The following is a 24,115-nucleotide window of genomic DNA, read 5'->3' as shown; positions in this document are numbered from 1 at the left end:
CTCCAAGCTGTCCTTGTTCATCCCTGGTGGTAGGCTGAAATAACTTTGGGAGAAACTCAGTATATAGTTTTTTTGTTTTTTTCTTTCTTTCTTTCTTTTATGAGATAGAGTCTTGCTCTGTCTCTAGGCTGGAGTGCAATGCCGCGATCTTGGCTCACTGTAACTTCCATCTCCCTGATTCAAGCAATTCTCCTGCCTCAGCCTCCCGAGTAGATGGGATTACAGGCATGTGCTACCACGCCCAGCTAATTTTGTAATTTTGTATTTTTAGTAGAGAAGGGGTTTCTCCATGTTGGCCAGGCTGGTCTTGAACTCTTGACCTCAGGTGATCTTCCCGCCTTGGCTTCCTGAAGTGCTGGGGTTACAAGCGTGAGCCATCGCGCCCAGCCAGTTTATAATTTATAGTTTAAAACAAAGACAGTAATGGCCCTTTCCCAAAGCAGACCTCCTTCTTGCCTAGGGACTAGATATAGGACTAACATTAGCCACAATATTAGAAATTATGGTTTAGGAGTCATGCATCTGGAGGCTACAAGATTCTGACCCTCCCTAAACTGTTCCTAAGATCAGTGCTTGAGATATTTTGCCGACCCTTCACTTGAGGGATCAGCTGGCACCACCCAGATCCATAAATTGGCTCCTGTGATCTTGCGACCCCACCCAGGAACTGACTGAGCGCAAGAAGACAGCTTCGACTCCCTCTGATTTCATCCCTGACCAATCAGTACTCCTGGCTCACTGGCATCCCCCAACCCACCAAGTTATCCCTAAAAATTCTGCTCCCTGGCACTCCAGCAGCCTGGGCGACAAGAGCAAGACTCTGTCTCAAAAAAAAAAAAAAAAAAAACCTCTGCTCCCCAAATGCTCGAGGAGATCGATTTGAGTAATAATAAAACATAAAACTCTGGTCTCCCGCACGCCAGCTCTGCGTGAATTACTCTTTCTCTATTGCAATTCCCATGTCTTAATGAATCGGCTTTGTCTAGGCAGCAGGCTTGGGCAGTTGCTCAGCGCTCCGAGACACCGTAGGAAGAGTCGCCTCCGGCCTTTATTGGACATTGGGGCAGACGGTGCCGTGCGCTTCAGGGCTCATCCACCCCACGCAGCCTACAAGTCTTCAGAAGTCTCCGGTTTTTCCTTCTCCAGATGCTTCTTTTGGGGGCCCTGATTGAGGGGGTAGTGCAGGAGGAGCCTTCGTCACAAGAGTCTGGCCAGAAACACCCCCTCCTCCGGCCGGGCTCTAGGTCACTCAGAGCCAGCCCTGCTGCTGCTGCACTCCCAAGGCTGCTTCCGCCCCCACCTTCTCTTCTAAAGAATCAGTGTCCAGAGATAGACCCTTAAGAGTCTCTCCTGCAAGCTGGACTCGGTGGCTCACGCCTGTAATCCCAGCACTTTGGGAGGTCGAGGCAGTTGGATCATGGGGTCAGGAGATAGAGATCATCCTGGCTAACATGGTGAAACCCCATCTCTACTAAAAATACAGAAAATTAGCCTGGCGTGGTGGCACATGCCTGTAGTCCCAACAACTTGGGAGGCTGAGTCAGAAGAATCGCTTGAACCCGGGAGACGGAGGTGGCAGTGAGCCGAGATCGTGGCACTGCACTCCAGCCTGGGTGACAGAGCGAGACTCTGTTTAAAAAAAAAAAAAAAAAAGAGTCTCTCCTACAGGTGAGCTCAGGGAAGTCCCTATCAGCTCCAGCTCCCTACTTGGGCAGGCTGGATGTGGAGCCGGAGCCCCAGAGAAGAACAAGGATGGGGGCGGTGAGCTCACCATGAAGGCCCTCTTCTCTTGGGCTGTCTGGAAGCGGCCATGGCCGAACTTGGAGGTGGTGTCGATGAACTTGAGCTCAATATTCTCCACGGCCTGGCGGCTGTGGTGCACCAGGAGGGACTGGGGAATCCGTGGTAAAGTAGACATCAAGGGCGGGGATCCCCCACACCCTGCTGTGACCTCCAACCCCCACCAGGAAGGTCTTGCTCACCTAGTTCCTACCAGAACCCTCCCTTTCTGCTCCCACCACTCCATGCCCCTCGTGGCAGGCCGCAGGGCAGGACAGGCTGGCAGCCCTCAGGCACCCACTCCCCAGCCCACCCAGCACTGCCAACCTTTCTCAGCGTAATGACCCGCTTCTTGGTACCAGCAATACACCCCTTCAGCATGACGAAGTCGTTGTTCACTTCCCCGTAGTGGGGGAAGCCACCCTGCAGAGGACACAGGTCAGGGGCCAGGCCCGGAAACGGCTTCCGAGTTAGCGGACAGCTGGGGGGGGGGGCCCTAGGAGAATCCCCACGGGGGCTGTGACAGGCAGGAGCCCCGTGCCCAGCCCCCGGGCGTAGGGGTGACTATCATGTGGTCCCTACTGAGGGCAGCATCTGAGTCACAAGCTAAGTCCTTTTCATGCATTATCTCACTTAACAGTCTGGATTTTTGTTGGGGTAGACTGAGGATCAGAGGAGTGGAGTCAGTTGCTCCAAGCTCCACAGCTGCTAAGTCCTGGAGATGTGGCTTGAGCCCAGGTGGCCTGACTGCCAGGCCACAGTAGAAGCTGCCGCACTCCACACCCGCATGACAGCAGCGAGAGTGGAAGCTGCCTCCAGAGGAGGCTCGGAGGATGTGGGACGCAGCAGGGATTTCGTGCTTGTGACTACATCCAAATGTTTTGGACAACTGAGGCAAGGGTCCCACATCACTGCCCAGCTGTCAAGGTCGTCTGTCCAGTGTGCCTAGGGGGGCAGCGTCCAGCTGTGGGGGCATAAATCTTGAGCCCCTGGGGCAGGGAGCATCCAGTTGGGGCTGCAGCATGCCCCCTACATGTATACCAAGCTCTCTTGGCCAGCCTGACCCCACTCCAGCCCTCACCAGCAGTGTGATGGGCCTGGCAGTCGCCCCCTCCCGGCCTCACCAGCGGTGTGATGGGCCTGGCAGTCGCCCCCTCCCGGCCTCACCAGCGGTGTGATGGGCCTGGCAGTCGCCCCCTCCCGGCCTCACCAGCGGTGTGATGGGCCTGGCAGTCGCCCCCCTCCCGGCCTCACCAGCGGTGTGATGGGCCTGGCAGTCGCCCCCTCCCGGCCTCACCAGCGGTGTGATGGGCCTGGCAGTCGCCCCCTCCCGGCCTCACCAGCGGTGTGATGGGCCTGGCAGTCGCCCCCTCCCGGCCTCACCAGTGGTGTGATGGACTTGGCAGTCACATCGTAGCTGGTGGATGCATTATTCTTTACCAGCTTCCCGTCCTCCATGTGCAGCCCCCTGCCGATGCGGTAGATCTGCCAGGAGAAGGGGGCACATGCGGGGCAGGAAGTGGCCTCTGAGGCCAGCAACCCAACCAGGCCCATCGACCCACGTGCTCAGACTCAGCCCTGGTGCGGGCATCTCGTGACCCAGCAGCGTCCGGGCCATGCACCCCACCCACTGAGGCCAGCAGTGAGGGCCGGGGTCCGACCGCACAGCGCCCCCGCCTTGCCTGAGGACGCACCTTCTTGTTGAGCTCTGTGCGGTGGTGGTACCCCTTCTGCCCGGCCCGAGCGATGGAGCAGCCCACGCGGGCAGGGTGCCAGGCGCCGATGCAGGCCACCTTGCGCAGGCCCTTATGGGTCTTCCTCGGCAGTTTCTTGGTATGCCAGCGGCTTGTGACCCCTGTGAGTGGGAGGGGCTGGTGGCTGAGAGGCCAGGCTGGTCCCCACTGCCTCCATGAAGCCTGCCCTGGAGCTGCCATCGCCACTGGGCCCTACCTTTGACACCTCGACCCTTGGTGACAGCAATGACATCAATGACCTCACTCTGGCTGAACACGCTGTGCACGGGCACCTGCTTCTCCAGCCGGGCCTGGGCCCAGGCCACCTTCTCGGCCACCGTGCCACCGTTCAGCTGGATCTCCATGATGTGGGCCTTCTTCTGCCGGAAGGGCAGCAGTTTCATCTGCAGGATATGGCCAGAGGTCACACCACGACCCATGGGATCACACCCCAACCTGAAACACGGCATGGCCAGCAGTGACCCCTGCCATCTTCCATGCATGCATGCATTCACGGGTGTCCCCAGGGTCAGGCTGCAACCCATGTGTTGTTCTAGGCACTGCGGATCTGGTGTAGAATGAGGCAGATGGAGTCCCACACCTCAGGAGCCACCGTCTCGCCGGGGGACAGAAGGAAGTCAAGTAACTCTTGGAGAGGACAGAGTGCTCTGATGGGCTCCGGGGACTGGTGTTTCAGATACAGTGGTCGGGGCAGAGGCGGCTTCTCTGAGGAGGTGCCGCTGCTAACAAGAAGGAGCCACGGGGCAAAGACTGGAGAGGCCCCGGGCAGCAGGACCCCGCATTTGCACAGGCCTGGTGGCAGGGGAGATGTTGGAAAGTTGGTGTGACAGAGAGGAGACCAGTGTGGCCAGACGGTGGGGAGCAAGGAGTGTGGGGCAGCACCTGGGAGTGGGAAGCTCGGACTTTCTTCCAAGTGCAGGCTGCGATGTGATCTGATCAGATTTTTTTTTTTTTAATGGAGTCTTGCTCTGTCGCCCAAGCTGGAGGACAGTGGGGCAATCTCGGTTCACTGCAACCTCCGCCTCCCTGATTCAAGCAATCCTCCTGCCTCAACCTCTTGAGTAACTGGGATTACAGGTGTGTGCCACCATGCCCGGCTAATTTTTTTATATTTTTAGTAGAGTTGGGGTTTCCCCATGTTGGCCAGGCTGCTTTCAAACTCCTGACTTCAAGTGATCCACCCACCTTGGCCTCTCAAAGTGCTAGGGTTACAGGCATGAGCCACTGAGCCTGGCCTGAGTTTTATTTTTTTATATTTTTATTTTGAGACAGGGTCTCGCTCTATCCCTCAGGCTGGAGTGCAGAGGCATGATCAAGGCTCACTGTAGCCTCAACCTCCCGGACTGAAGCAATCCTCCCACCTCAGCCTCCTGAGTAACTGGGACGACAGGCACTCACCACCATGCCCTTTGTTTTTTGTTTTTATTTTTTATTTTTTTATTTTTTTGAGACAGAGTCTCGCTCTGTTGCCCAGGCTGGAGTGCAGTGGTGCGATCTTAGCTCACTGCAGGCTCTGCCTTCCAGGTTCACGCCGTTCTCCTGCCTCAGCCTCCCGAGTAGCTGGGACTACAGGCGCGTGCCACTACACCTGGCTAATTTTTTATATTTTTAGTAGAGACGGGGTTTTACTACGTTAGCCAGGATGGTCTCAATCTCCTGACTTGGTGATCTGTCTGTCTCAGCCTCCCAAAGTGCTGGAATTATAGGCTTGAGCCACCGTGCCTGGCCTTTTTTTTTTTTTTTTTTTTTTTGTAGAGATGGGGATCTCCCTATGTTACCAAGGCTGGTCTCAAAGTCCTGGGCTGAAGCAGTCCTCCTGCCTCAGCCCCCCTCTCCAAGTAGCTGGAATTACAGGCGTGCACCACCATGCCCAGCTAATGTTTAAATTTTTTGTAGAGACGAAGTCTCGTTCGGTTGCCCAGGCTGCCACCTTGGCCTCCCACAGTGCTGGGATCACAGGTGTGAGCCACTGGGCCTGATTTTTGTTTTTTGGTTTTTTGGTGTTTTTTTTTTTTCTTTTTTTTTTTTTTTTTTTGAGACTCTTATCACCCAGGCTGGAGTGCCGTGGTGCGATCTCAGCTCACTGCAACCTCCACCTCCCAGTTTCAAGTGATTCTCCTGCCTCAGTCTCCCAAGTAGCTGGGATTACAGGCGCCCACCATGCCCAGCTAATTTGTTTGTATTTTTACTAGAGATGGGGTTTTGCCATGTTGGCAGGCTGGTCTCGAACTTCTGACCTTAGGTGATCTGCCTGCCTTGGCCTCCCAAAGTGCTGGGGTTACAGGTATGATCCACTGTGCCTGGCTTGATTTTTTTTTTTTTTTTTGTAAGGTCTCTGGCTGGTGCTGTGTGAAGCACAGGCTGTGTGATGTAGAGGTGGAGACAGAGAGGCCAGCAGGGACCACATAGTGACCCACAGGTGTGTACGGAGTAGGTATGTCCGGGGCAGGTGTGTACGGAGTAGGTATGTCCAGGGCAGGTGTGTATGGAGTAGGTCTCTATGGAGCAGGTATTTACAGAGTACCTCCTGCATACCCGGCTCTTGGTGGCAGCTGTGGCCCCGCCCAGGGCCTCTGCCCATCTGGAGTCTGTCCCGGGAGATGAACATGTGCCAATGACTGGCCCAGGCATGGCCTACATGTGTGTGAGTAGCTGGGGGCAGTGTGGGTTCAGGGGGCTGCGGGAAGCTCGGGGTCAGGGGCACTGCTCTAGGGCCTAGGGAAGACTTCCCTGAGGACAAAGACGCCGAAGAGTGTTCCAGAATAAGCTGGAGGGTGCCGCCTGCCTATTAGCCTACAGCAAGCCAGACCCACGTACAAACACCTATTGCTGTGCACACTTAAGCTGGAAACCGAAGGGAGGTGACCAGCCCTCCACACTGCACACTTGGCTGGGGATCCGGCCCTTCAGGGCGTGCCAGGGTCCTAGTTGACTAGCTGGCGTGGCTGATGCCCCTGGCACCCCAGACAGCACCGATGCCTTTCAGCAGCCATCCCTGGGGCCACAAGTGGCCAGTGAGGCTGGTCAGCCGCTCCTCTGGGCCTGTGCCAAGCAAGGCTCAGGTATTTTTAGGCTGACATTTGCCACGGCTCCTGGAAGCTGGGGTGAGGGAGCATGGGCTTAGGGACTGGCCGACAGCGGAGGGTCAGGGGCTGACCTGCGTGTGGACAATGACCCGAATGACCTTGCAGTACTTCTTCATGGCAGTGAAGTCTTTCTGTAGCTGCTTTTTGCCGTCTGTGTCCCGCCACCTCTTGCAGGCCTTGGTGAAGGCTTTCTTCTTGCTCTTGTGCCTGAGTCATGTGCAGGAGGGTGCTCAGAGGCCTCCAACCAGGGCAGCTCCTGAGGCCTATCCTGCCCCCCTTCACCCCCAGCCCACCAAGCAGGGTCCTACCGCTGGGACCGCCCCCCACCTGGAGGCCTCTGAACTGGTTCCAGCCACCATCTTTGAACATAGATTGTCTCTCCCTCTCTAGGCCCCGGTTTCCTGCTCTGTAAAGTGGGTATCCTCCCTGTCTCCTGGGGCCTGAGAGTGAGTAGCAGAGGTGTAGAAGCTCAGAGAAGGGGACTGGCCAGCCTTGCAGTACAGGCACCTAGAGACCACCCCACCTGCCACATGGCTCGGACTGCTGGTCCCACTTCTCAAGGGTACAGTGGGTGCCGTGGCCAGGAACCTTGGGCTTGGGAGCCATCCTTTCTTTTTTGTTTTTGGAGACAGGGTCTCACTTTTTCTCCCAGGCTGGAGTGCAGTGGCACAAACAAAGCCCACTGCAGCCTGGAGCTCCCAGGCTCAAGCAATCCTCCCACCTCAGCTCCCCATGTAGCTGAGACCACAGGCGTGCACCACCATGCCTGGCTAATTTTTTGTATTTTTTGGTAGAGATGGGTTTTGCCATGTTGTCCAGGCTGGTCTCGAATCCCTGAGCTCAAGCGGTCTGCCTGCCTCAGCCTCCCAAAGTGCTGGGATTATAGGCATGAACCATTGCGCCCAGCCAGAAGCCACAGTTTCTAACCCTCACCAGAGTTCTGGGAGATGGACATTATTATTATTATGATTATCATTCCCATTCTATAGGTAAAGAAACCAAGATTTCTTTCAGGACTTACTGCCAGGGAAGATTTGAGGCCTCAGAATACCTTTCTTTCTATGTATAAGAGCTTCTCAGCTATTTCACTTTTCACTGTGGCTGCTAGGAAACAGAGCCAATGCTAACATTCCATCAAACTAGACTTTTGTTTTTGTTTCTTTTTTTTTTTTTTTTTTTTGAGACAGGGTCTCACTCGGTCACTCAGACTGGAGTGCAGCGGCACAATCTCAGCTCACTGCAATCTCCACCTCCCAGGCTCAAGCGATTCTCTTCCCTCAGCCTCCCAAGTAGCTGGGACTACAGGTGTGCACCAACACACCCAGCTAATTTTTGTATTTATTGGTAGAGATGGGGTTTCATCATGTTGGCCAGGCTGGTCTCAAACTCTTGATCTCAAGTGATCCACCTGCCTTGCCCTCCCAAAGTGCTGGGATTACAGGCATGAGCCACTGCGCCCAGCCTACTCATCTTTTATTGAAATGAAGGCAACACACAGAAACACACACACACTCCTACCTCCCACACACCACTGAGACTTTTCTTCCTGCTCACCCACACCTATCATTTCAGCAAGAGCTAGAGCCTCAGGCACCCAACTTCCGTGGTCCCAGCAGCCCTTGGACAAGCGCCTGCCACCATGCCTGGCTAATTTTTTTTTTTTTTTTTTTTTTTTTGTATTTTTAGTAGAGATGGGTTTTCACCATGTTGGCCCAGCTGGTCTTGAACTCCTGACCTCAAATGAGCCACCTGCCTCAGCCTCCCAAAATGCTGAGACTACTACAGGTGTGAGCCACCACAACCCGCTCAAATTAGCCTTTTAATTAACCCTGAGGATTAGAATATTTGTTTCCTCTTTTTCCTCCATCCTGATTTCATCCCCAGCCTTCAGTATTCTTTTTTTTTTTTTTTTTTTTTAGATTGAGACAGGGTTTCACTCGGTCACCCAGGCTGCAGTGCAGTGGCACGATCTCAGCTCACTGCAGCCTTCACCTCCCAGGTTCAAGTGATTCTCCCACCTCAGCCTCCTGAGTAGCTGGACTACAGGTGTGCACCAACACACCCAGCTAATTTTTGTATTTATTGGTAGAGATGGGGTTTCATCATGTTGGCCAGGCTGGTCTCAAACTCCTGACCTCAAGTGATCCACCTGCCTTCCCCTCCCAAAGTGCTGGGATTACAGGCATGAGCCACTGCGCCCAGCCTACTCATCTTTTATTGAAATGAAGGCAACACACGGAAACACACACACACTCCTACCTCCCACACACCACTGAGACTTTTCTTCCTGCTCACCCACACCTATCATTTCAGCAAGAGCTAGAGCCTCAGGCACCCAACTTCTGTGGTCCCAGCAGCCCTTGGACAGCCCAGCCAAGGGCGGTGCTCACCAGTCCTTGTAGAATCGGCGCCGGCACTCGTCACTGAGGTGTTCTGCAAAGATGGTCTTGAAGCTCCGGAGACCTCGAGGGGTGGCCACATAGCCCACCACGCCCACCACCACCAGGGGCGGCGTTTCTACAATTGTCACCGCCTCCACCTCCTCCCGTTTGGAAATTTCTGGGTGAGACGCAGGGATGGGGCATGAAGGGGGACCTCCTGAAGCCCATGGGGGAGGGAGTGGAGAGCCGGCCATACAGGGGCAGGCCAGGAGAGTGTGGGGCCAGCCAGGACAGCGTCCCCCAGAGAGTGGGGCTGAGCCCAAATGAGCATTTGTTATTTTAATAATTGCAATGGATTTCTTTTTCTTTTTTTGAGACAGGGTCTCACTCTGTCGCCCAGGCTGGAGTGCAGTGGTACAATCATAGTTCACTGCAGCCTTGACTTCCTAAGCTCAAGTGATCCTCCCACCTCAGCCTCCCAAGTAGCTGGGACTACAGGCACTCACCACCATGCCCAGCTAATTTTTGTATTTTTTGTAGAGACAGGGTTTCATGATGCTGCCCAGGTTGGTCTGCAACTCCTGGCCTCAAATGATCCTCCTGCCTCGGTCTCCCACAGTGTTGGGATTATAGGCATGAACCACCATGCCCGGCCTACATTATTTCTTACAACTACTTGTGAATCTACAATTAAAACAACAAAAAACAAACTATATACATAAGCATACATACAAAATAATGGTACATGAAATAGACCCGAAATGGCCAAAAAGTGCTGATGTCCTGGGGGGTGGTTTGAACTGAGGGCTTGGGGCGCCGGCCTTTGAATCCTAGCTCCTGGGCTTACTGCCCCGGTGCCTGGACCAGTTTCCTCACTGCTGTGTGCCTCGATGTCCTCGTCTGCGAGCTGAGGCCATGACAGAACCCTCCCGGAAGCCCTGCCTGAGCTCAGTGTCCACCACCATTCCCAGGAGCAGGGCCTGGTGCTCCCTAGGACTGTGACCATGCTGGACCAAGAACGTGAGTTCTGGCTCCGAGGATCTGGAAGGTTCAGCCCTTCCCCTCCCCCGAGGGTCCCAACTGTGACTCACTGAGCCCCGGCCGGTGCACCTCACGCAGGGTGTGGGTCATGCCCGCCTTGTAGCCCAGGAAGGCCGTGAGGTGCACAGGCTGGCTGGGGTCATCCCGCGGCCACGTCTTCACCTTGCCCCGGTGCCGGCGGCTCCTCTTGTGGGGCAGGAAGCCCAGGTGTCCATGCCGAGGGGCAGAAAACTTCCGGTGGGACTGGGGGACAGTAAGGAAGGAGGTCAGACCTGGGGTGTCCCTGGTGGTGGAGCTGGATGGTCCCAGAACCCATACCTGGAAAAATGGACTACCGGCCTCAGACTGAGGCGGGTGCTCAGCACCTCCCCTGTCTGCCTACAGGAGAGAGGAAGGGTCACCAAGGGATGGCGTCTCCATAGCCACAGGCTTCCTGCCTCTGTGGACTCAGCCTGGGGCCCAGGAGGGTTGCGCCCATGCTGCGGCCAAGGACTCCTGGGGCAGGTGGCCGCTGTCATCTGTTCATCTCCAGGGCCCTCCCAGGCCCGGCAGCCCAGCCCTTGTCCCCTTGTTTCCCCCTCCAGTATCCCAACCCCTCACAGGCTGGGAGACTGTCCCTATGAGGGAGCGTCCAGAAGCGCAGCTGTCCCATCCCCCCAGAGTTCCAGCTCCAACCCCAGCCCACCCTCCATGTCACCCTGGTCCCACCAACCATGGTGGCCGATCCCTGAAGGTCAGGAAGGAGCCTCCCTGCTAGCCGCCAGAGGTCGAGTGGCAGGGCCAGGACTCATAGCTGCCAGCTCCCAGATTAGCCTCTGGCACAGTCAGCAGGGTCTCCAGTGCCAGGAGCAGGCAGGGGTGGGGCAGTGTTGGGGGCATCAGATGGGCAGCCTGGGTGGGGCACCTGAAGCCGGGGCTGGCACTCCTTTCCTCGATGGCCCTGGGACTGGGTTTTGACCCTCCCAGGACAGGACTGGGGACAGGCAAGGTGGGGGCCAATGTAGCCTGGTGGGGGCCTTCTCCCAGGCAGTGGCCAAGAGGAGGGGTCTGGTACAGTTTGCTGACTTGGAGGCGGAGGGGATTCCCATCCTGAGGGCTGGGAGACAGCTGGATAAACGGCGGGGAGCAGGGTTGGGGACGGGGGAGACGAGGGAGAGGGCTGACTGCACCTGAGGATCACCAGAGCTGTGCTTCCAGATTGAGATCCCTGGCCAAGGGCAGTGGCTCATGCCTGTAATCCCAGCACCTTGGGAGGCTGAGGCAGGAGGATCATTTGAGCTCAGGAGGTCAGGCTGCAGTGAACCTCGACTGTACCATTGCACTCCAGCCTGGGTGACTGAGCGAGACACTGTCTTAAAAAAAAAAAAATGCCAGTCTGGCCAACATAGTGAAATTCTGTCTCTACTAAAAATATAAAAATTAGCTGGGCATGGTGGTGTGGGCCTATAATTCCATCTACTCTGGAGGCAGAGGCAGGAGAATCACTTGAACCTGGGAGGCAGAGTTTGCAGGTTGCAGTGAGCCGAGATCGCGCCACTGCACTCCAGCCTGGGCAATACAGTAAGACTCCATCTCAAAAAAAAAAAAAAAATCAAGATCTGGCTCCTGTAATTCACAGGCATTGAAATACTTTTATGAATTTATATTTATTTATTTATTGTTATTATTATTATTTTTTGAGATGGAGTCTTGCTGTATCACCCAGGCTGGAGTGCAGTGGCGTGATCTCGGCTCACTGCAAGCTCCGCCTCCCCGGTTCACGCCATTCTCCCACCTCAGCCTCCCGAGTAGCTGGGACTACAGGTGCCTGCCACCATGTCCGGCTAATTTTTTTGTATTTTTAGTAAAGACGAGGTTTCACTGTATTAGCCAGGATAGTCTCGATCTCCTGACCTTGTAATATGCCCACCTCGGCCTCCCAAAGTGCTGGGATTACAGGTGTGAGCCACCGTGCCCGGCCTTATTTATTTATTTTGAAGAGACAACGTCTCACTCCATTGCTCAGGCTGGAGTGCAGCGGTGTGATCATAGCTCACTTGTAGCCTCAACCTTTTGGGCTTAACTGGTCCTCCTGCCTCAGCAGGACCTAATTTTAAAATGTATTTTGTTGTGGAGGCGGGCGTCTCGCCATGTTGCCTGGCTGGTCTGAAAGTCCTGACCTCAAGTGGTTCTCCTGCCTCAGCCTTTCAAAGTGCTGAGATTATAGGCATAAACCACAGCACCTGGCCAAATTTAAATTTCGAACTTAAGTTTTGAATGAAAAGGGGGTTGAAATCTCTTATTTTTCTTTCTTTCTTTTTTTTTTTTTTTTTTTTTTTTTTTGAGACAGGGTTTCCTCTGGTGCCCAGGCCGAAGTGTACTGGCACAGTAATAGCTCACTGCAGCCTCAACCTCCTGGGCTCAAGCAATCCTCCTGCCTCATCCCCCCAAGTAGCTGGGACCACAGGTACTTACCACCATGCCTCACTAATTTTTGTATTGTTTATGGAAACAGGGATCTCATTCTGTTGCCCAGGCTGGTCTCAAACTCCTGAGCTCAAGCAATCTGCCTGCCTTGGCCTCGAAGAGCTCTGGGATTACAGATGTGAGCCACTGCGCCCCTCGAAATCTCTTTCAATTCAAAGATGCTATGGTTGTAAAGTTCTTTTTTTTTTTTTTTTTTTTTTTTTTTTTTTTTGAGACAGAGTCTCCCTCTGTTGCCCAGGCTGTAGTTCAGTGGCACAATCTCGGCTCACTGCAACCTCTGCCTCCTGGGTGCAAGCGATCCTCCTGTCTCAGCCCCCCTGGTACCTGGGATTACAGGCACATGCCACCATGCCCGGCTGATTTTTGTATTTTTAGTAGAGATGGGGTTTCACCATATTGGACAAGCTGGTCTCAAACTGCTGACCTCAGGTGATCCACCCGCCTCAGCCTCCCAAAGTGCTGGGATTACAGGCGTGAGCCACCGTACCTGGCCGGTTGTAAAGTTCTATAGCAGTGGAATTTTAGAGTTTTTCAGGCCTACGATGTCTCTAAGATCTGTGACTCTTACATCAATAGATACTAAGATTCTAGGCTACTAAAATGTCAAGATTGTTTGGGTCTCATGGTTTGTATTTCTTTCCAAGAGTTTGGCTGGGAGCGGTGGCTCATGTCTGTAATCCCAGAACTTTGGGAGGCTGAGGTGGGCAGATCATCTAAGGTCAGGAATTTGAGACCAGAAACACGGTGAAACCCCGTCTCTACTAAAAATACAAAAAATTAGCCGGGCATGGTGGTGTGTGCCCGTAGTTTCAGCTACTCGGGAGGCTGAGGCAGGAGAATCACTTGAACCTGGGAGGCGGAGCTTGCAGTGAGCCGAGATCGCGCCACTGCACTCCAGCCTGGGCGACAGAGTGAGACTCTGCCTCAAAAAAAAAAAAAAGTTCATAACGTGAAGATCGAATGTTTCTGTGACTGTAGATCTGTAGGGTTGATGGTTCTGTGTCGCTGGCTTCTGCCTTGGGACAGGGCATGACTAGTGTCTCCCCGGATACCAGCCAGGGGCCATTCTCGGTGTGGAGACTGCAGATGAGGCCAGCAGGGCCCTGCTCAGTGGAGCTGCCTAGAAGCACCAGAGTGCTCAGGGCCAGGATGGAACGATCAAAACCGGCCAGAGGGCCCCGTGCCCAGGGTAGGTGCCTTCTCCCTGTGAGCCGCCTAAGGGCAAGCCCTGCCTCCTGGCCTGCCCCCTGCCCTCCCCCAGACAGGCTCCCAAGTTCACTGGCACCAGCCAGTCCAAGAGGGCTCCTGGTAGAGAGCCGGGCCCAGAGAATTCTGTAGGGGCTAGGCAATCCAGGAAAGCTTCCTGGAAGAGTAGGGAGTTTGGAATTGCGTGTTATTTGTTGACTTTGTCGTGTATGCTCTAACGGCCTGTGTTCTCCATCACAGCCGGGCTGTTTATCTTCTTCGCTGCTGCACTCAGCACAGTGCCTGGCGGGCAGTGGGAACCAAACGACTCCCTCCTATTCCTTATGTCTGTTGCCTATTGTCTGTTTCTTCCACCGTAAGCAGGGATCTGTCCGATTCGCGGCTACTTCCCAGGCTCCCATAGCAGTGACCAGCATCGCGCAGGCGCTCAGCAGAGACCAAGAACAGAGGCCGCTGCCGCGAGGCGGTACAGGCCGCGCCGGGCGGAGTCGGGGAACTACAAGTCCCATGGTGCCTCGCGGCCGCCAGCGCACAGACGCAGCCGCCCTCGGCGTCCTGTGTAGCTGGCGACCTAGGCCGCGGGACCCGGACCGAGGTAGAGGCAAGGGCAGCGCTTCAGGGAGCGGAGTTCGCGCCTCCAGCCGCCATGCCGGACAGCTGGGACAAGGATGTGTACCCTGAACCCCCGCGCCGCACTCCGGTGCTGTCGTCGCAGACTTGGGTGCCCAATCCCATCGTCTACATAGAGAAGGCGTTCGACCTAATCGTGGACCGACCCGTGACCCTCGTGAGAGGTACGAGGCCCCAGCCCGGGGCTCCCTCGCCGGCCTCTGGGGACCCCTGGATCCCACACCCTGCCTGGATCCTCCAATGCCCCCGGGTCCCATCTCCCTGAGACTGCCCCCGGCTGCACCCCGGGGACAACCCCCCACCCCCGGAGACCCCCGAGCTCCGTCGCCTCCTTTGGCCTCCCACTGCACCCCGGACCCCACCTCCTAGGATCCCTTACTCTCCCCTGCACCCTGGGACGCCCCGCTTCTTCCCAGGACTCTTCCCTCCCTGCCGCACCCAGCACCCACTGCTCCAGGACCCCGCACTGCTCTCCGCCCCCGCCGCCCCGGGAACCCCTCCACTGCACCGCTGGCCTCAGGCCTCTCTCAAATGTTAGGGGTGGTCTGCACAGGGAAGCATCTGAATCCTGGGGGTTGTTAGACCTGTCTCTCTGCCAGATGACCAAGTGTCAGGGTGATGGCCGAGATGCCCACATTCACCATCTCTGGAACGAACCGGGAGAATGCCCGGTTCAGTTTTTTTTTTTCTTTCCCTGAGACAGTCTCACTCTGTTGCCCAGGCTGGAATGCAGTGGTGCGATCTCGGCTCACTGCAACCTGTGCCCCATCCGGGGTTCAAGAGATTCTCCTGCCTCAGCCTCCCCAATAGCTAAGATTACAGGTGCACCACCACCACGCCCAGCTAATTTTTATATTTTTAGTAGACACGGGGTTTCACCATGTCAGTCAGGCTAGTCTCGAACTCCTGACGTCAGGTGATCCTCCCACCTTGGCCCCACAAAGTGCTGGGATTACGGGCCTGAGCCACCGCGCCCAGCCTGGTTCAGTTCTTTTTGAACACTTGGGGTGCATAGCATGCTCTGGTGGTTCTCTTGTAAAAGGATGAAGTCTGCAAATCAAACCCCCAAGGATCTGGAAACCGTGCAACAGCTGACCCAGCTCCCTCTCTTTCGTAGCAGTCCTAAAACATGTCTGTCCTATGTGTCCGGATGTTCGAGCTCTCTTTTTAGCTTGTTCATTTCCCAGTGAGGAAGCTGAGGCCGTCAGGTGGTAAGTTCTGCTTGCTGGAGGCTCCCTGTTGGAACCTCTGCGCACCCAGTCCTCCCCCAGGACTCCACAGGGGTCCCTGTGCAGCTGGGGGAGGTGCACTGGCAGAGCCGCGTCACAGTCAGTGCTGTCTGTGAGAAGCAGCTGCCTGTAGGCTTGTGTGGGGGACAGAGTAAGGTAATGCATGTGGAACTCTGAGGATGATGCTTGGTACGCTGGAGCTCTCCATCATCTGTAGCCTAGGCCTTCACAGGCCTGCCTGGCCGGCCACACCTCAGAGAGACGAATTGCCGGTTTTCTTTTCTTTTTTTTTTTTGAGACGGAGTCTCACTCTGTCACCCAGGCGGGAGCACAGTGGCGCGATCTCGGCTCACTGCTAGTTCCACTTCCCGGGTTCACGCCATTCTCCTGCCTCAGCCTCCCGAGTAGCTGGGACTACAGGCACCCGCCACCATGCCTGGCTATTTTTTTTTACTTTTTTTTAGTAGAGATGGGGTTTCACCGTGTTAGCCGGGATGGTCTCGATCTCGACCTCATGATCCGCCCGCCTCGGCCTCCCAAAGTGCTGGGATTACAGGCGTGAGCCACCGCGCCCGGCCAAATTGCCTGTTTTCTAAACGCTGGAACACTCAGGAAGTTCTCCCTCCCCTCCAAGGGGCTTATGAGAACTAGAAAGCTAAAAGCTTGTCCAAACCAATGAGGTGTTTGAGTCTGTTGTTTTGTCTTTGCAGAATTTATAGAGCGGCAGCACGCAAAGAACAGGTATTACTACTACCACCGGCAGTACCGCCGTGTGCCGGACATCACTGAGTGCAAGGAGAACGATGTCTTGTGCATGTATGAAGCCGAAATGCAGTGGCGGAGGGACTAGTACGTGAGCCACGCTGGGAGTGTGGAGATCTGCAGCATGTGCAGCTGGGCCACCGGTCCCTGGGATGCCAGAGAGTAGCATGCCCAGATCTTAAGGGTGACATGGGAGGAGCCAGACCCCAGGGCTCTAGATTTCAATTGTTCTTGAGGGGTACAGGGAAAGGATTCCTTGTGATTAGCCTCTCTTGCTCCCTTTCTCCCCCAGCAAAGTCGACCAAGAAATTGTCAACATTATACAGGCTCGACTCAAGGCCTGTCAGCAGAGGGAAGGACACAACTACAAGCAGAACTGCAGCAAGGAGATGGAGCAGTTCACCCAGGTGGCCAAGGCCTACCAGGACCGCTGTGCGTGGCCTCCCTCCCATCCTTCTGAGGCCTGGGGCCCGGAACCATTGTGATTCCTCCCTCCCTTCACTTCTGCCCACTTGACTTTGCCCCCTTTGCCCGTAGCAGAGGCCTGGGTTCCCAGCTTGTTTCTATTGCTTTCTCAGATCAGGACCTCGGGGCTCACTATTCTGCCAGGAAGTGCCTGGCCAAACAGAAGGAGAGGATGCTGGAAGAGAGAAAAGCTGCAAAAGAGGCCGCCGCTGCCACCTCCTGAGGCATCTGTGGGTGCGCCTGCCGTGTGGCTCTGTACGACTGTTGCTGAAATAAAGTCCTGCAACCTGCCTGTATTTCTGGTGTGATCTATTGGCCCCACGTCGCAGATTCAAACGACCACTAACCATGCAGGACACAGGAAATAGTAACAGGCTTAATTCACTTTATTTTTCTTGTATAAAAAGCCTATGTTGTAGCCACAGCTGGAGCCTGGGTCCGCTGCACGGAGACTCTGGTGTGGGTCTTGACAAGGTGGTCAGTGAATTCCTGATAGGGAGACTTGGTAAACACAGTCTCCTTCCACAGGTCAGGGGTCAGGTAGCTGTAGGTCTTAGAGATGGCATCAAAGGTGGCCTTGGCTGCAAAACGAAAGAACCCCAGGAAGGTCAGTGGTGTGCTTGAGGCAAGTCCCCCAACCCAAAAATTGTCGCACTCCTAGGAACAGAGAGGCCATTCTGGGCGGGTCTGTCGTGCATTAGGAGAGCCTTTCTCTGCCTCCCTGAAGACACGCCAAGCACACACCGGACCCGTGTGGTTAAGCGGAGCTGAGAGACCATGGCTATGCCCCATGCGTGGACCACCTACCGAAGTTGCCCAGGGTGGCAGTGCAGCCCCGGGCTGAGGTGTAGCAGTCATCAATACCAGCCATCATGAGCAGCTTCTTGGGCACAGGCGCTGAGACGATGCCAGTGCCCCTGGGTGCAGGGATGAGGCGCACCAGCACAGAGCCACAGCGGCCTGTCACCTGGTGAGGGAAGAAGTCAGGAGACAAGGGCCCAAGGGAGCCCGCCCCACAGCAGGCCCATAACCTGCCACCAGCCTACCTTGCAAGGGACGGTGTGGGGCTTGCCGATCTTGTTCCCCCAGTAGCCTCTGCGCACCGGGACAATGGAGAGTTTGGCCAGGATGATGGCCCCACGGATGGCGGTGGCCACCTCCTTGGAGCACTTAACACCCAGGCCGACGTGGCCATTGTAGTCCCCGATAGCAACAAACGCCTGTGAAGAGATGTGTGTGAGGCGACTGGTAGCCCTACACCCAATCACCGCCCACCACCCAAGGCCTGTTGCGCCCCTCAAGGAAAGAGAGGCCACAGTAAGGCCCATCCCAGGTCCTGAGGAGATCTTTTCTCTCTCTCCCCATTACGAAAAGTCACACGGGTGAAGCCAAGTGCAACTACGCAGAGCCGAGAGAGTCTGACAAGCCCAGCCCAGCCCACTCCAGGACAGCCAGGTACCTTGAACCTGGTGCGCTGACCAGCACGGGTCTGCTTCTGCACCGGCATAATCTTCAAAACCTCATCTTTGAGAGAGGCCCCCAAGAAAAAGTCAATGATCTCAGATTCCTGTAACAAACAACAGAATTGTGGGGAGTGCATTAAATAAAAACTTAGCACCATTATGCTATTCAACAACCAAAGTCATCTGCGGGGCGGTGGCTCACACCTGTAATCCCAGCACTTTGGGAAGCTGAGGTGGGCGGACCACAAGGTCAGGACTTCAAGACCAGCCTGGCCCACATGGTGAAACCCCATCTCTATTAAACATACAAAAAATTAGCCAGGCGTGGTGGCGGGCGCCTGTAAACCCAGCTATTCAGGAGGCTGAGGCAGGAGAATCGCTTGAACCTAGGAGGCGGAGGTTGCAGTGAGCCGAGATCGCACCAGCCTGGGTGACAGGCCGAGACTCTGCCCCGCCAAAAAAAATAGTCATGAACCCCCTCACCTGGCATCCCCCATCTGTCCCCTTCGTTTCGTTTCAGCAGTGTTAATGGAATCTTGTAAGATTAGCATGTTTCAGCATCTCAATCGTTTCTTCCTATCTGCCCTTTTCCTCTTGTTTGGTGAGATGTGGCTTTCCACTCAGGTTTCCTTTTGCTTTGTCCGGCTTTGGCCTAGCCATGAACACTGTACCTTGCTAGAGCGAATGCTCACATGACAAACGTGCCATTAGCCTTTCCCACTGCACCCGCTGGACGCGGATGACAGCTGTCCTGTACACGCGGACTATGAGTTTGCTAACCCTTACAGTGTCCTCCCACAACCTGAACTTCATCGTCCTCTCGGATGGCATGAACCGAGCGCTGCTTCTGTCTCAGCTCTTTGGAAATGAATTCGCTGCGAACGTGGGAAGATGCGCTGAAATGCCTTTTGTGGCTCTCGCTTCACTCTGGTATATCCATCCAACCTCTCTCAAATGGAATCCTCTCCTCAGCCAGCCCGCAACACAACCTCAACCTCTCTCTCCAACGAGACGCTGGGCCCTTCAAGGCGGGTCAATGGCAGATGCCAACCATCCAACCCCAGCCCAAACCACTCCGGGGTCGCACTTGTTCAACGCCCCAACGACCGACGCGTACCTTAATGGGCAGAGAGAAGAGGTAGATCTCCTCCAGGGACTTGATCTTCATGTCCTTGACCAAGCGGCCCAGCTTGGTGACGGGCATCCACTAGAGGGAGAAAATGCGCGAGTGACCAGGGCCGCTCTCCGCCGCCGCCTACGGCCCGATCCCGCGCGTAGCTGAAACCTACCTCCTTATCCTCGGCCTTGCCTCCGCGAGCTCCGCGGCCTCGGCCCCGACCCCGTCCACGGCCGCGACCCCGGCCCCGGATGCCACTGCCGAAACCTCCGCGGAAGCCACCGCGGTTCCCCATCCCAGGGCCACCAGGGCCTCCGGGCCCCCCCGCTGCACCGGCGTCATCCGCCATTTGCTGGAGAAAACGACAAGAACCAGTCAGTGCGGCCTAGGCATCTAGCAGCCCCCGCAAGACCCAGACAGGGGCTCCCGCCCAGGAGCGCGGACTCGATGTCCGCAGATTCCCGCCGCCCGCGCCGAGACCCGCAGCGGCACACACGACCACTCACGTGTTTTCTCGGAGAAGAAGAGCGAGGCCTGCTGGGAAGCGGGTTTTATACCACACCAAGCGCCGCGAGACCTCCGCTGCCCCGCCCCGGACGGGAGCCCGCCGAGCTCCCATAAGGCAACCTGTGATTGGCTCCGCGGTGCCCCGCCCTGCGCGTCCGGCCCCAGCCGCGGTCTGGGCATCTACACCGCCCGAAAAGCGGCTATAAACGCCCGCGCGTCTTTTGCGCTCCCCTCTTCACTCAGGTAGGTCGTGCCGCGTTCGCCACCAGTATCCCGCTGGTGGTCTTGGAGACCGGCGTTGGTTGAAAATCACCCCCGGCTTTGGCCGTGGCCGCGGGTGAGATTCGACGCCCAGAGCCTCCGGGGGCCTCAGCTCACCGCGCGCTGCTCCATGTGCGGCGGTGAAACCCAGGCCCCGACAGGCGCCGCGGCCTCCCCCCAGGTGTGGCCGCTCGCGTGGTCTGGCCCCTGACTCCTGACCCCGGCTGCCGACCCCTAACCCTGTTTTCTCGCCGCAGGACACTGGTCCTCCCACGCCTGAGACCGACGTCGCCAGGACCGCGGGGTCGGGGGGACTCGGCTGTTCCCCGTCTTTCAAATAAAGCTGTTTGCCTAACTCACTGCGTGCGGGTGTTCTTGGGGTCCCGACCCGCCTGTCAGCCTGGCAAGTGCATCTGTTCACGCTGTGGCGGGGAGAACCCTAGCGAGATGCCTCCTCGTCTTTCCTGGCCATCCCAACGCCGCGTTGGACACAAGGATAGGATGTGGGAGGTTGGCAGGTGACATGTAAGGTCCGACGCTTAAGTGGCGGAGCCAGATTGGGAACAGTCTTGTGGCCATGCGCGCCTCAGGTAAAGTGCCCTGGCCCAAAGGGCGCCAGGTGGGGCCAGCAGAGCGCTCGCAAGGATGGGAAGTTCAGAGGCTTCCAGTGACTTCCTTGTGAGACCAGCTGAGATTCTAAGGGATTTGACCAGCTAGGCCTAGATGAACTCAGCGCCCCAGTGGTGCTAGGCTGGAGTGGATCAGACACCTGGTTTGGGAGGCTGGGCCCCCTGCTCTGGGGCAGCAGGTTACCCGGGAGTTTAGTTCTCATTGCCTTGGAGCTAGCCCCTGAGTATCAGATCCTAATTGAAGACCCCTAGTGGCTCAATGCCTAAAGCCCCAAAACACTTGGAGCTGCAGCCCTCTGGAGAGAAGAGGGGCGATCCCTGTGATCCCACTGAAGCCCTGGCCTGGGGGAAACAGCTCCATGAAGCTTGGTTCATCTCAGCTCACTACAGCTTCTGCCTCGGGCTTTCAAGCAATAATGCCTCAGCCTCCCAAGCAGCTAGGACTACAAGCACCTGCCACCACGCTCGGCTAATTTGTCTGTATTTTTAGTAGCGATGGGTTTTCACCATGTTGACCAGGCTGGTTCGAACTCCTGACCTCAAGTGATCTGCCTGCCTCGGCCTCCCAAAGTGTTAGGCTTACAGGCATGAGCCACTGTACCCAGCCCTGTGACTTTTTAAAGAGGTGGGGTCGGCCGAGCGCGGTGGCTCAAGCCTGTAATCCCAGCACTTTGGGAGGCCGAGACGGGCGGATTACGAGGTCAGGAGATCGAGACCATCCTGGCTAACACGGTGAAACCCCGTCTCTACTAAAAAGTACAAAAAACTAGCTGGGCGAGGTGGCGGGCGCCTGTAGTCCCAGCTACTCTGGAGGCTGAGGCAGGAGAATGGCGTAAACCCGGGAGGCGGAGCTTGCAGTGAGCTGAGATCTGGTCACTGCACTCCAGCCTGGGCGACAGAGCGAGACTCCGTCTCAAAAAAAAAAAAAAAAAAAAAAAAAAGAGGTGGGGTCTCACTGAATTGCCCAGACTTGTCTCCTGGGCTCAAGTGATCCTCCTGCCTTGGCCTCCCAAACTGCTGGGATTACAGGTGTGAGCCACTGCACCCGGCTACCTGTGATCCTCTACAGAAGGGAACAAGGGCTGGGCTGTACAGGGTCTCTGGGCCCTGAACCAGGGTTGTGATTGGCTTGAGCTGGACAATGCTATTGTGATGTCAGCCCACACCCACTGAAATGCAGGCTCCTGAGCTCTGGGGGCCTGTGGAGCTGCTGTCTACACACAGATCATGGTGAGCCTGGGGTCCTCTTGCCTCCAGCCCTTAGATGTGTGCCCAACTCCAGAAACCTGCTGAGTTGTTCAGGGATTGACCCCACTGCACTTGGAAAGGGTGGGCAATGGGTCGCAGGCCCCCATACGGTACAGTGAAACCTGGAAGGCTCTGGCTAGGTCTGATTCCAGGCTAAGGCCCCCATCTCCAACCAGGGATTAGTAGTCCTGGGGTGGGGGGCCCTAACCCCTACAGCTGCCCCCTCAAAGTGGGTGCTGAGCCAGCCCCTCTACTTGAAGTTCTGTGGCCCACCTCCCCACCCAAAGCTTGCTAGGCTGTTGCTGGGTATGTGAACCAGGGACTGGATCACTGTCCCAGCCAGGTCCTGACACCTGGCCTTTGCAGAGTGGCGGGTATGATCTCAACCTCTTCGCCAGCCCTCCTGACAGCAACTTTGTGTGCTCCGTCTGCCATGGGGTTCTCAAGAGGCCAGCAAGATTGCCATGCAGCCACATCTTCTGCAAAAAGTGCATCCTCCAGTGGCTAGCCAGGTGCCACCGGGTACCCAAGGGGCTGGGAGGGTAGGAGTGAGACTGGGGGCCATTGCTGTGGCCCAGAACAGAGGGGAAAGTCAGCCAAAAGACTCAGCCACGAAATCTCCCTAAACTAAAATGTGTATGCCCTCACTCAGTGGCGTGTGCAGACCCCGGCCCCAGCCTCAGAGCTGACAGCGCCCTGTAATATGCCCTGATGCCTCCTCCAGCTGATGAAAGGACCACCTGGGTCACCGAGTGAGAGCTTGACCAGGGCTCCCTTCCCACTCCCAACACTCACCCCTACTCATGCCTCCTTCCAGACAAAAGACCTGTCCGTGCTGTAGGAAACAGGTGAAAAGGAAAAAGATCGTCCACGTGAATAAACTCCGGAAAACCATTGGCCGCCTGGAAGTCAAGGTAGCTCAAAGTACTCACTCCCCCGACCCTCGACCCTTCTCACCCTTGTAGGGGTGGGGCAGGGCCAGGAGAGGGGGCAGGAGAATCGTATCTTAAGAGAGAAACAAGTGCAGCCTTGGGAGGACCAGACGTGGCTGAGTTTGAATCGTGCCTCTACTGCTTAGTTGCTGTGTGACTTTAAGCAAGTTTCAGCTGTAAAATGGAGATTATAAAGGACTCACAGAGGATTTTCAGAGGATCTAGTGCCTGGTGTGCTGGCCACTACTCTCCAGCCCCCTAGTTTTACAGATGGGTAAACTGAGGTTAAAAAGGAAAGCCTGGCATCCACACCACTCACCAGACCAACCCAACTGTGTACCTTCCAGTTCCCCAAGCCTCAGGCCTCGCCCCTCCCCTGGAACTTCTAGCTTCTTCCCACTTCCAAGCATTTGCCCCAATGATCTCTCCACCCACTCACCGAAGTGTGGGAGGCTCCCGGTTCCCTGATTCCTGGTGAATGGAAAGCCAGGGGTGGGGGGTTCTGGGGGTGTCCCGCCTGATTTCTTCACACGTGTTCTCCTTCACCCTCAGTGCAAGAACGCCAACGCTGGCTGCAGAGTGACGTGCCCCCTGGCCCATCGCAAGGGGCACCAGGACTCATGCCCCTTCGAGCTAATGGCCTGCCCCAACGAGGGCTGCACCTCGCGGGTGCCGCGTGGGGCCCTGGCAGAGCACCGGCAGCACTGCCAGCAAGGATTCCAGCAGCGCTGCCCCCTGGGCTGCGGGGCCACCCTGGACCCGGTCAAGCGCGCTCGCCACAACTGCTACCGGGAGCTGCACAATGCCTGGAGCACGCGCCAGGAGCGCAGTCGGACCCTGCTGCTGTGCCTTCTGCGGCGCGTGCGCTGGCTGCACCGAGCCACCAGCGTCGTTCGCCGAGAGCTGGCGGAGCTCAGCAGCTTCTTGGAGGAAGACACCGCTCTGCTGGAGGGCACCTCACAGGAGGAGGCCAAGGTCGCCCCAGAAGGCAACGCTGGGGCTGAGGTGGTGGGGGAGCCCAGGGCCAACATACCTTGTAAATAGGTCAATAAAAGCGGAGCGCAGGCCTGCCTGCCTCTGTGCCTGCGGCCCTCATAACTGTCACCGGTGCATCCCTGCCGCCCTCTCCAGGCATTTGCTTGCTCTCTCTTTCATCTTT

The 24,115-nt window shown here is 56.3% G+C and overlaps 4 protein-coding genes, 1 long non-coding RNA gene and 3 other non-coding genes across 9 annotated transcripts; 4 read left to right on the top strand and 4 right to left on the bottom strand.

The window, feature by feature from the left end:
* Positions 1-862: 862 nt before the first annotated feature.
* On the bottom strand, positions 863-10,859 carry RPL3L (ribosomal protein L3 like). Of its 2 annotated transcripts, XM_030925425.1 has the most exons (10): positions 10,754-10,859; positions 10,092-10,284; positions 9,010-9,178; positions 6,691-6,826; positions 3,730-3,916; positions 3,474-3,634; positions 3,163-3,264; positions 2,107-2,202; positions 1,772-1,891; positions 863-1,164 (listed from the first exon to the last, which is right to left on the bottom strand). In XM_030925425.1, the coding sequence occupies exons 1-10, from the start codon at positions 10,754-10,756 to the stop codon at positions 1,108-1,110; spliced, it is 1,224 nt and encodes a 407-aa protein (XP_030781285.1). In that variant the 5' UTR covers positions 10,757-10,859; the 3' UTR covers positions 863-1,107. The 2 variants fall into 2 exon arrangements, with proteins under 2 accessions (XP_030781285.1, XP_030781286.1); XM_030925426.1 differs by lacking the exon at positions 1,772-1,891 and having other exon boundaries at positions 911-1,164.
* A 3,388-nt stretch (positions 10,860-14,247) lies between these two features.
* NDUFB10 (NADH:ubiquinone oxidoreductase subunit B10) lies at positions 14,248-17,095 on the top strand. Its single transcript, XM_010387843.2, has 4 exons — positions 14,248-14,507; positions 16,283-16,421; positions 16,627-16,766; positions 16,913-17,095. The coding sequence occupies exons 1-4, from the start codon at positions 14,360-14,362 to the stop codon at positions 17,020-17,022; spliced, it is 537 nt and encodes a 178-aa protein (XP_010386145.1). The 5' UTR covers positions 14,248-14,359; the 3' UTR covers positions 17,023-17,095.
* Positions 17,096-17,161: 66 nt separating this feature from the next.
* RPS2 (ribosomal protein S2) lies at positions 17,162-20,227 on the bottom strand. Its single transcript, XM_030925316.1, has 4 exons — positions 19,552-20,227; positions 19,380-19,469; positions 18,259-18,366; positions 17,162-18,019 (listed from the first exon to the last, which is right to left on the bottom strand). The coding sequence occupies exons 1-4, from the start codon at positions 19,726-19,728 to the stop codon at positions 17,783-17,785; spliced, it is 612 nt and encodes a 203-aa protein (XP_030781176.1). The 5' UTR covers positions 19,729-20,227; the 3' UTR covers positions 17,162-17,782.
* On the bottom strand, positions 17,444-17,576 carry LOC115895340. The gene has a single exon (XR_004055547.1). It is a non-coding gene; the product is annotated as a small nucleolar RNA SNORA64/SNORA10 family (small nucleolar RNA).
* Positions 18,083-18,217, bottom strand: LOC115895339. Its single transcript, XR_004055546.1, has one exon. It is a non-coding gene; the product is annotated as a small nucleolar RNA SNORA64/SNORA10 family (small nucleolar RNA).
* On the top strand, positions 20,033-20,506 carry LOC104681529. The gene is made up of 2 exons (XR_750591.2): positions 20,033-20,129; positions 20,405-20,506. It is a non-coding gene; the product is annotated as an uncharacterized LOC104681529 (long non-coding RNA).
* Positions 20,184-20,310, top strand: LOC115895375. Its single transcript, XR_004055576.1, has one exon. It is a non-coding gene; the product is annotated as a small nucleolar RNA ACA64 (small nucleolar RNA).
* A 218-nt stretch (positions 20,507-20,724) lies between the features above and the next one.
* RNF151 (ring finger protein 151) lies at positions 20,725-24,022 on the top strand. Its single transcript, XM_010387846.2, has 4 exons — positions 20,725-20,766; positions 22,391-22,536; positions 22,842-22,938; positions 23,509-24,022. Exons 1-4 carry the CDS (start codon positions 20,725-20,727, stop codon positions 23,998-24,000), a joined length of 777 nt encoding a protein of 258 aa, XP_010386148.2. The 3' UTR covers positions 24,001-24,022.
* Positions 24,023-24,115: the final 93 nt, after the last annotated feature.

This window comes from Rhinopithecus roxellana, chromosome 20 (assembly GCF_007565055.1).
Source record: "Rhinopithecus roxellana isolate Shanxi Qingling chromosome 20, ASM756505v1, whole genome shotgun sequence".
Lineage (NCBI taxonomy): Eukaryota > Metazoa > Chordata > Mammalia > Primates > Cercopithecidae > Rhinopithecus > Rhinopithecus roxellana.
This window is presented reverse-complemented; position numbering and strand designations above follow the sequence as displayed.

What these genes read in the sequence shown, in the direction of transcription:
- RPL3L (XM_030925425.1), bottom strand. An exon ending in CGCCGATTCTACAAGGACTG is followed by an intron (nt 6,827 to 9,009) that starts GTGAGCACCGCC and finishes CACATGACTCAG; the next exon opens with GCACAAGAGCAAGAAGAAAG. An exon ending in GGGTCATTGTCCACACGCAG is followed by an intron (nt 3,917 to 6,690) that starts GTCAGCCCCTGA and finishes CATATCCTGCAG; the next exon opens with ATGAAACTGCTGCCCTTCCG.
- NDUFB10 (XM_010387843.2), top strand. Translation starts at nt 14,360, where the DNA reads ATGCCGGACAGCTGGGACAAGGATGTGTACCCTGAACCCCCGCGCCGC. An exon ending in ACCCGTGACCCTCGTGAGAG is followed by an intron (nt 14,508 to 16,282) that starts GTACGAGGCCCC and finishes TTGTCTTTGCAG; the next exon opens with AATTTATAGAGCGGCAGCAC. An exon ending in ATGCAGTGGCGGAGGGACTA is followed by an intron (nt 16,422 to 16,626) that starts GTACGTGAGCCA and finishes TTTCTCCCCCAG; the next exon opens with CAAAGTCGACCAAGAAATTG.
- RPS2 (XM_030925316.1), bottom strand. Translation starts at nt 19,728, where the DNA reads ATGGCGGATGACGCCGGTGCAGCGGGGGGGCCCGGAGGCCCTGGTGGC. An exon ending in GCAAGGCCGAGGATAAGGAG is followed by an intron (nt 19,470 to 19,551) that starts GTAGGTTTCAGC and finishes TTCTCCCTCTAG; the next exon opens with TGGATGCCCGTCACCAAGCT. An exon ending in GTCAGCGCACCAGGTTCAAG is followed by an intron (nt 18,020 to 18,258) that starts GTACCTGGCTGT and finishes ATCTCTTCACAG; the next exon opens with GCGTTTGTTGCTATCGGGGA.
- RNF151 (XM_010387846.2), top strand. Translation starts at nt 20,725, where the DNA reads ATGCGCGCCTCAGGTAAAGTGCCCTGGCCCAAAGGGCGCCAG. An exon ending in ATCCTCCAGTGGCTAGCCAG is followed by an intron (nt 22,537 to 22,841) that starts GTGCCACCGGGT and finishes GCCTCCTTCCAG; the next exon opens with ACAAAAGACCTGTCCGTGCT. An exon ending in TTGGCCGCCTGGAAGTCAAG is followed by an intron (nt 22,939 to 23,508) that starts GTAGCTCAAAGT and finishes CTTCACCCTCAG; the next exon opens with TGCAAGAACGCCAACGCTGG.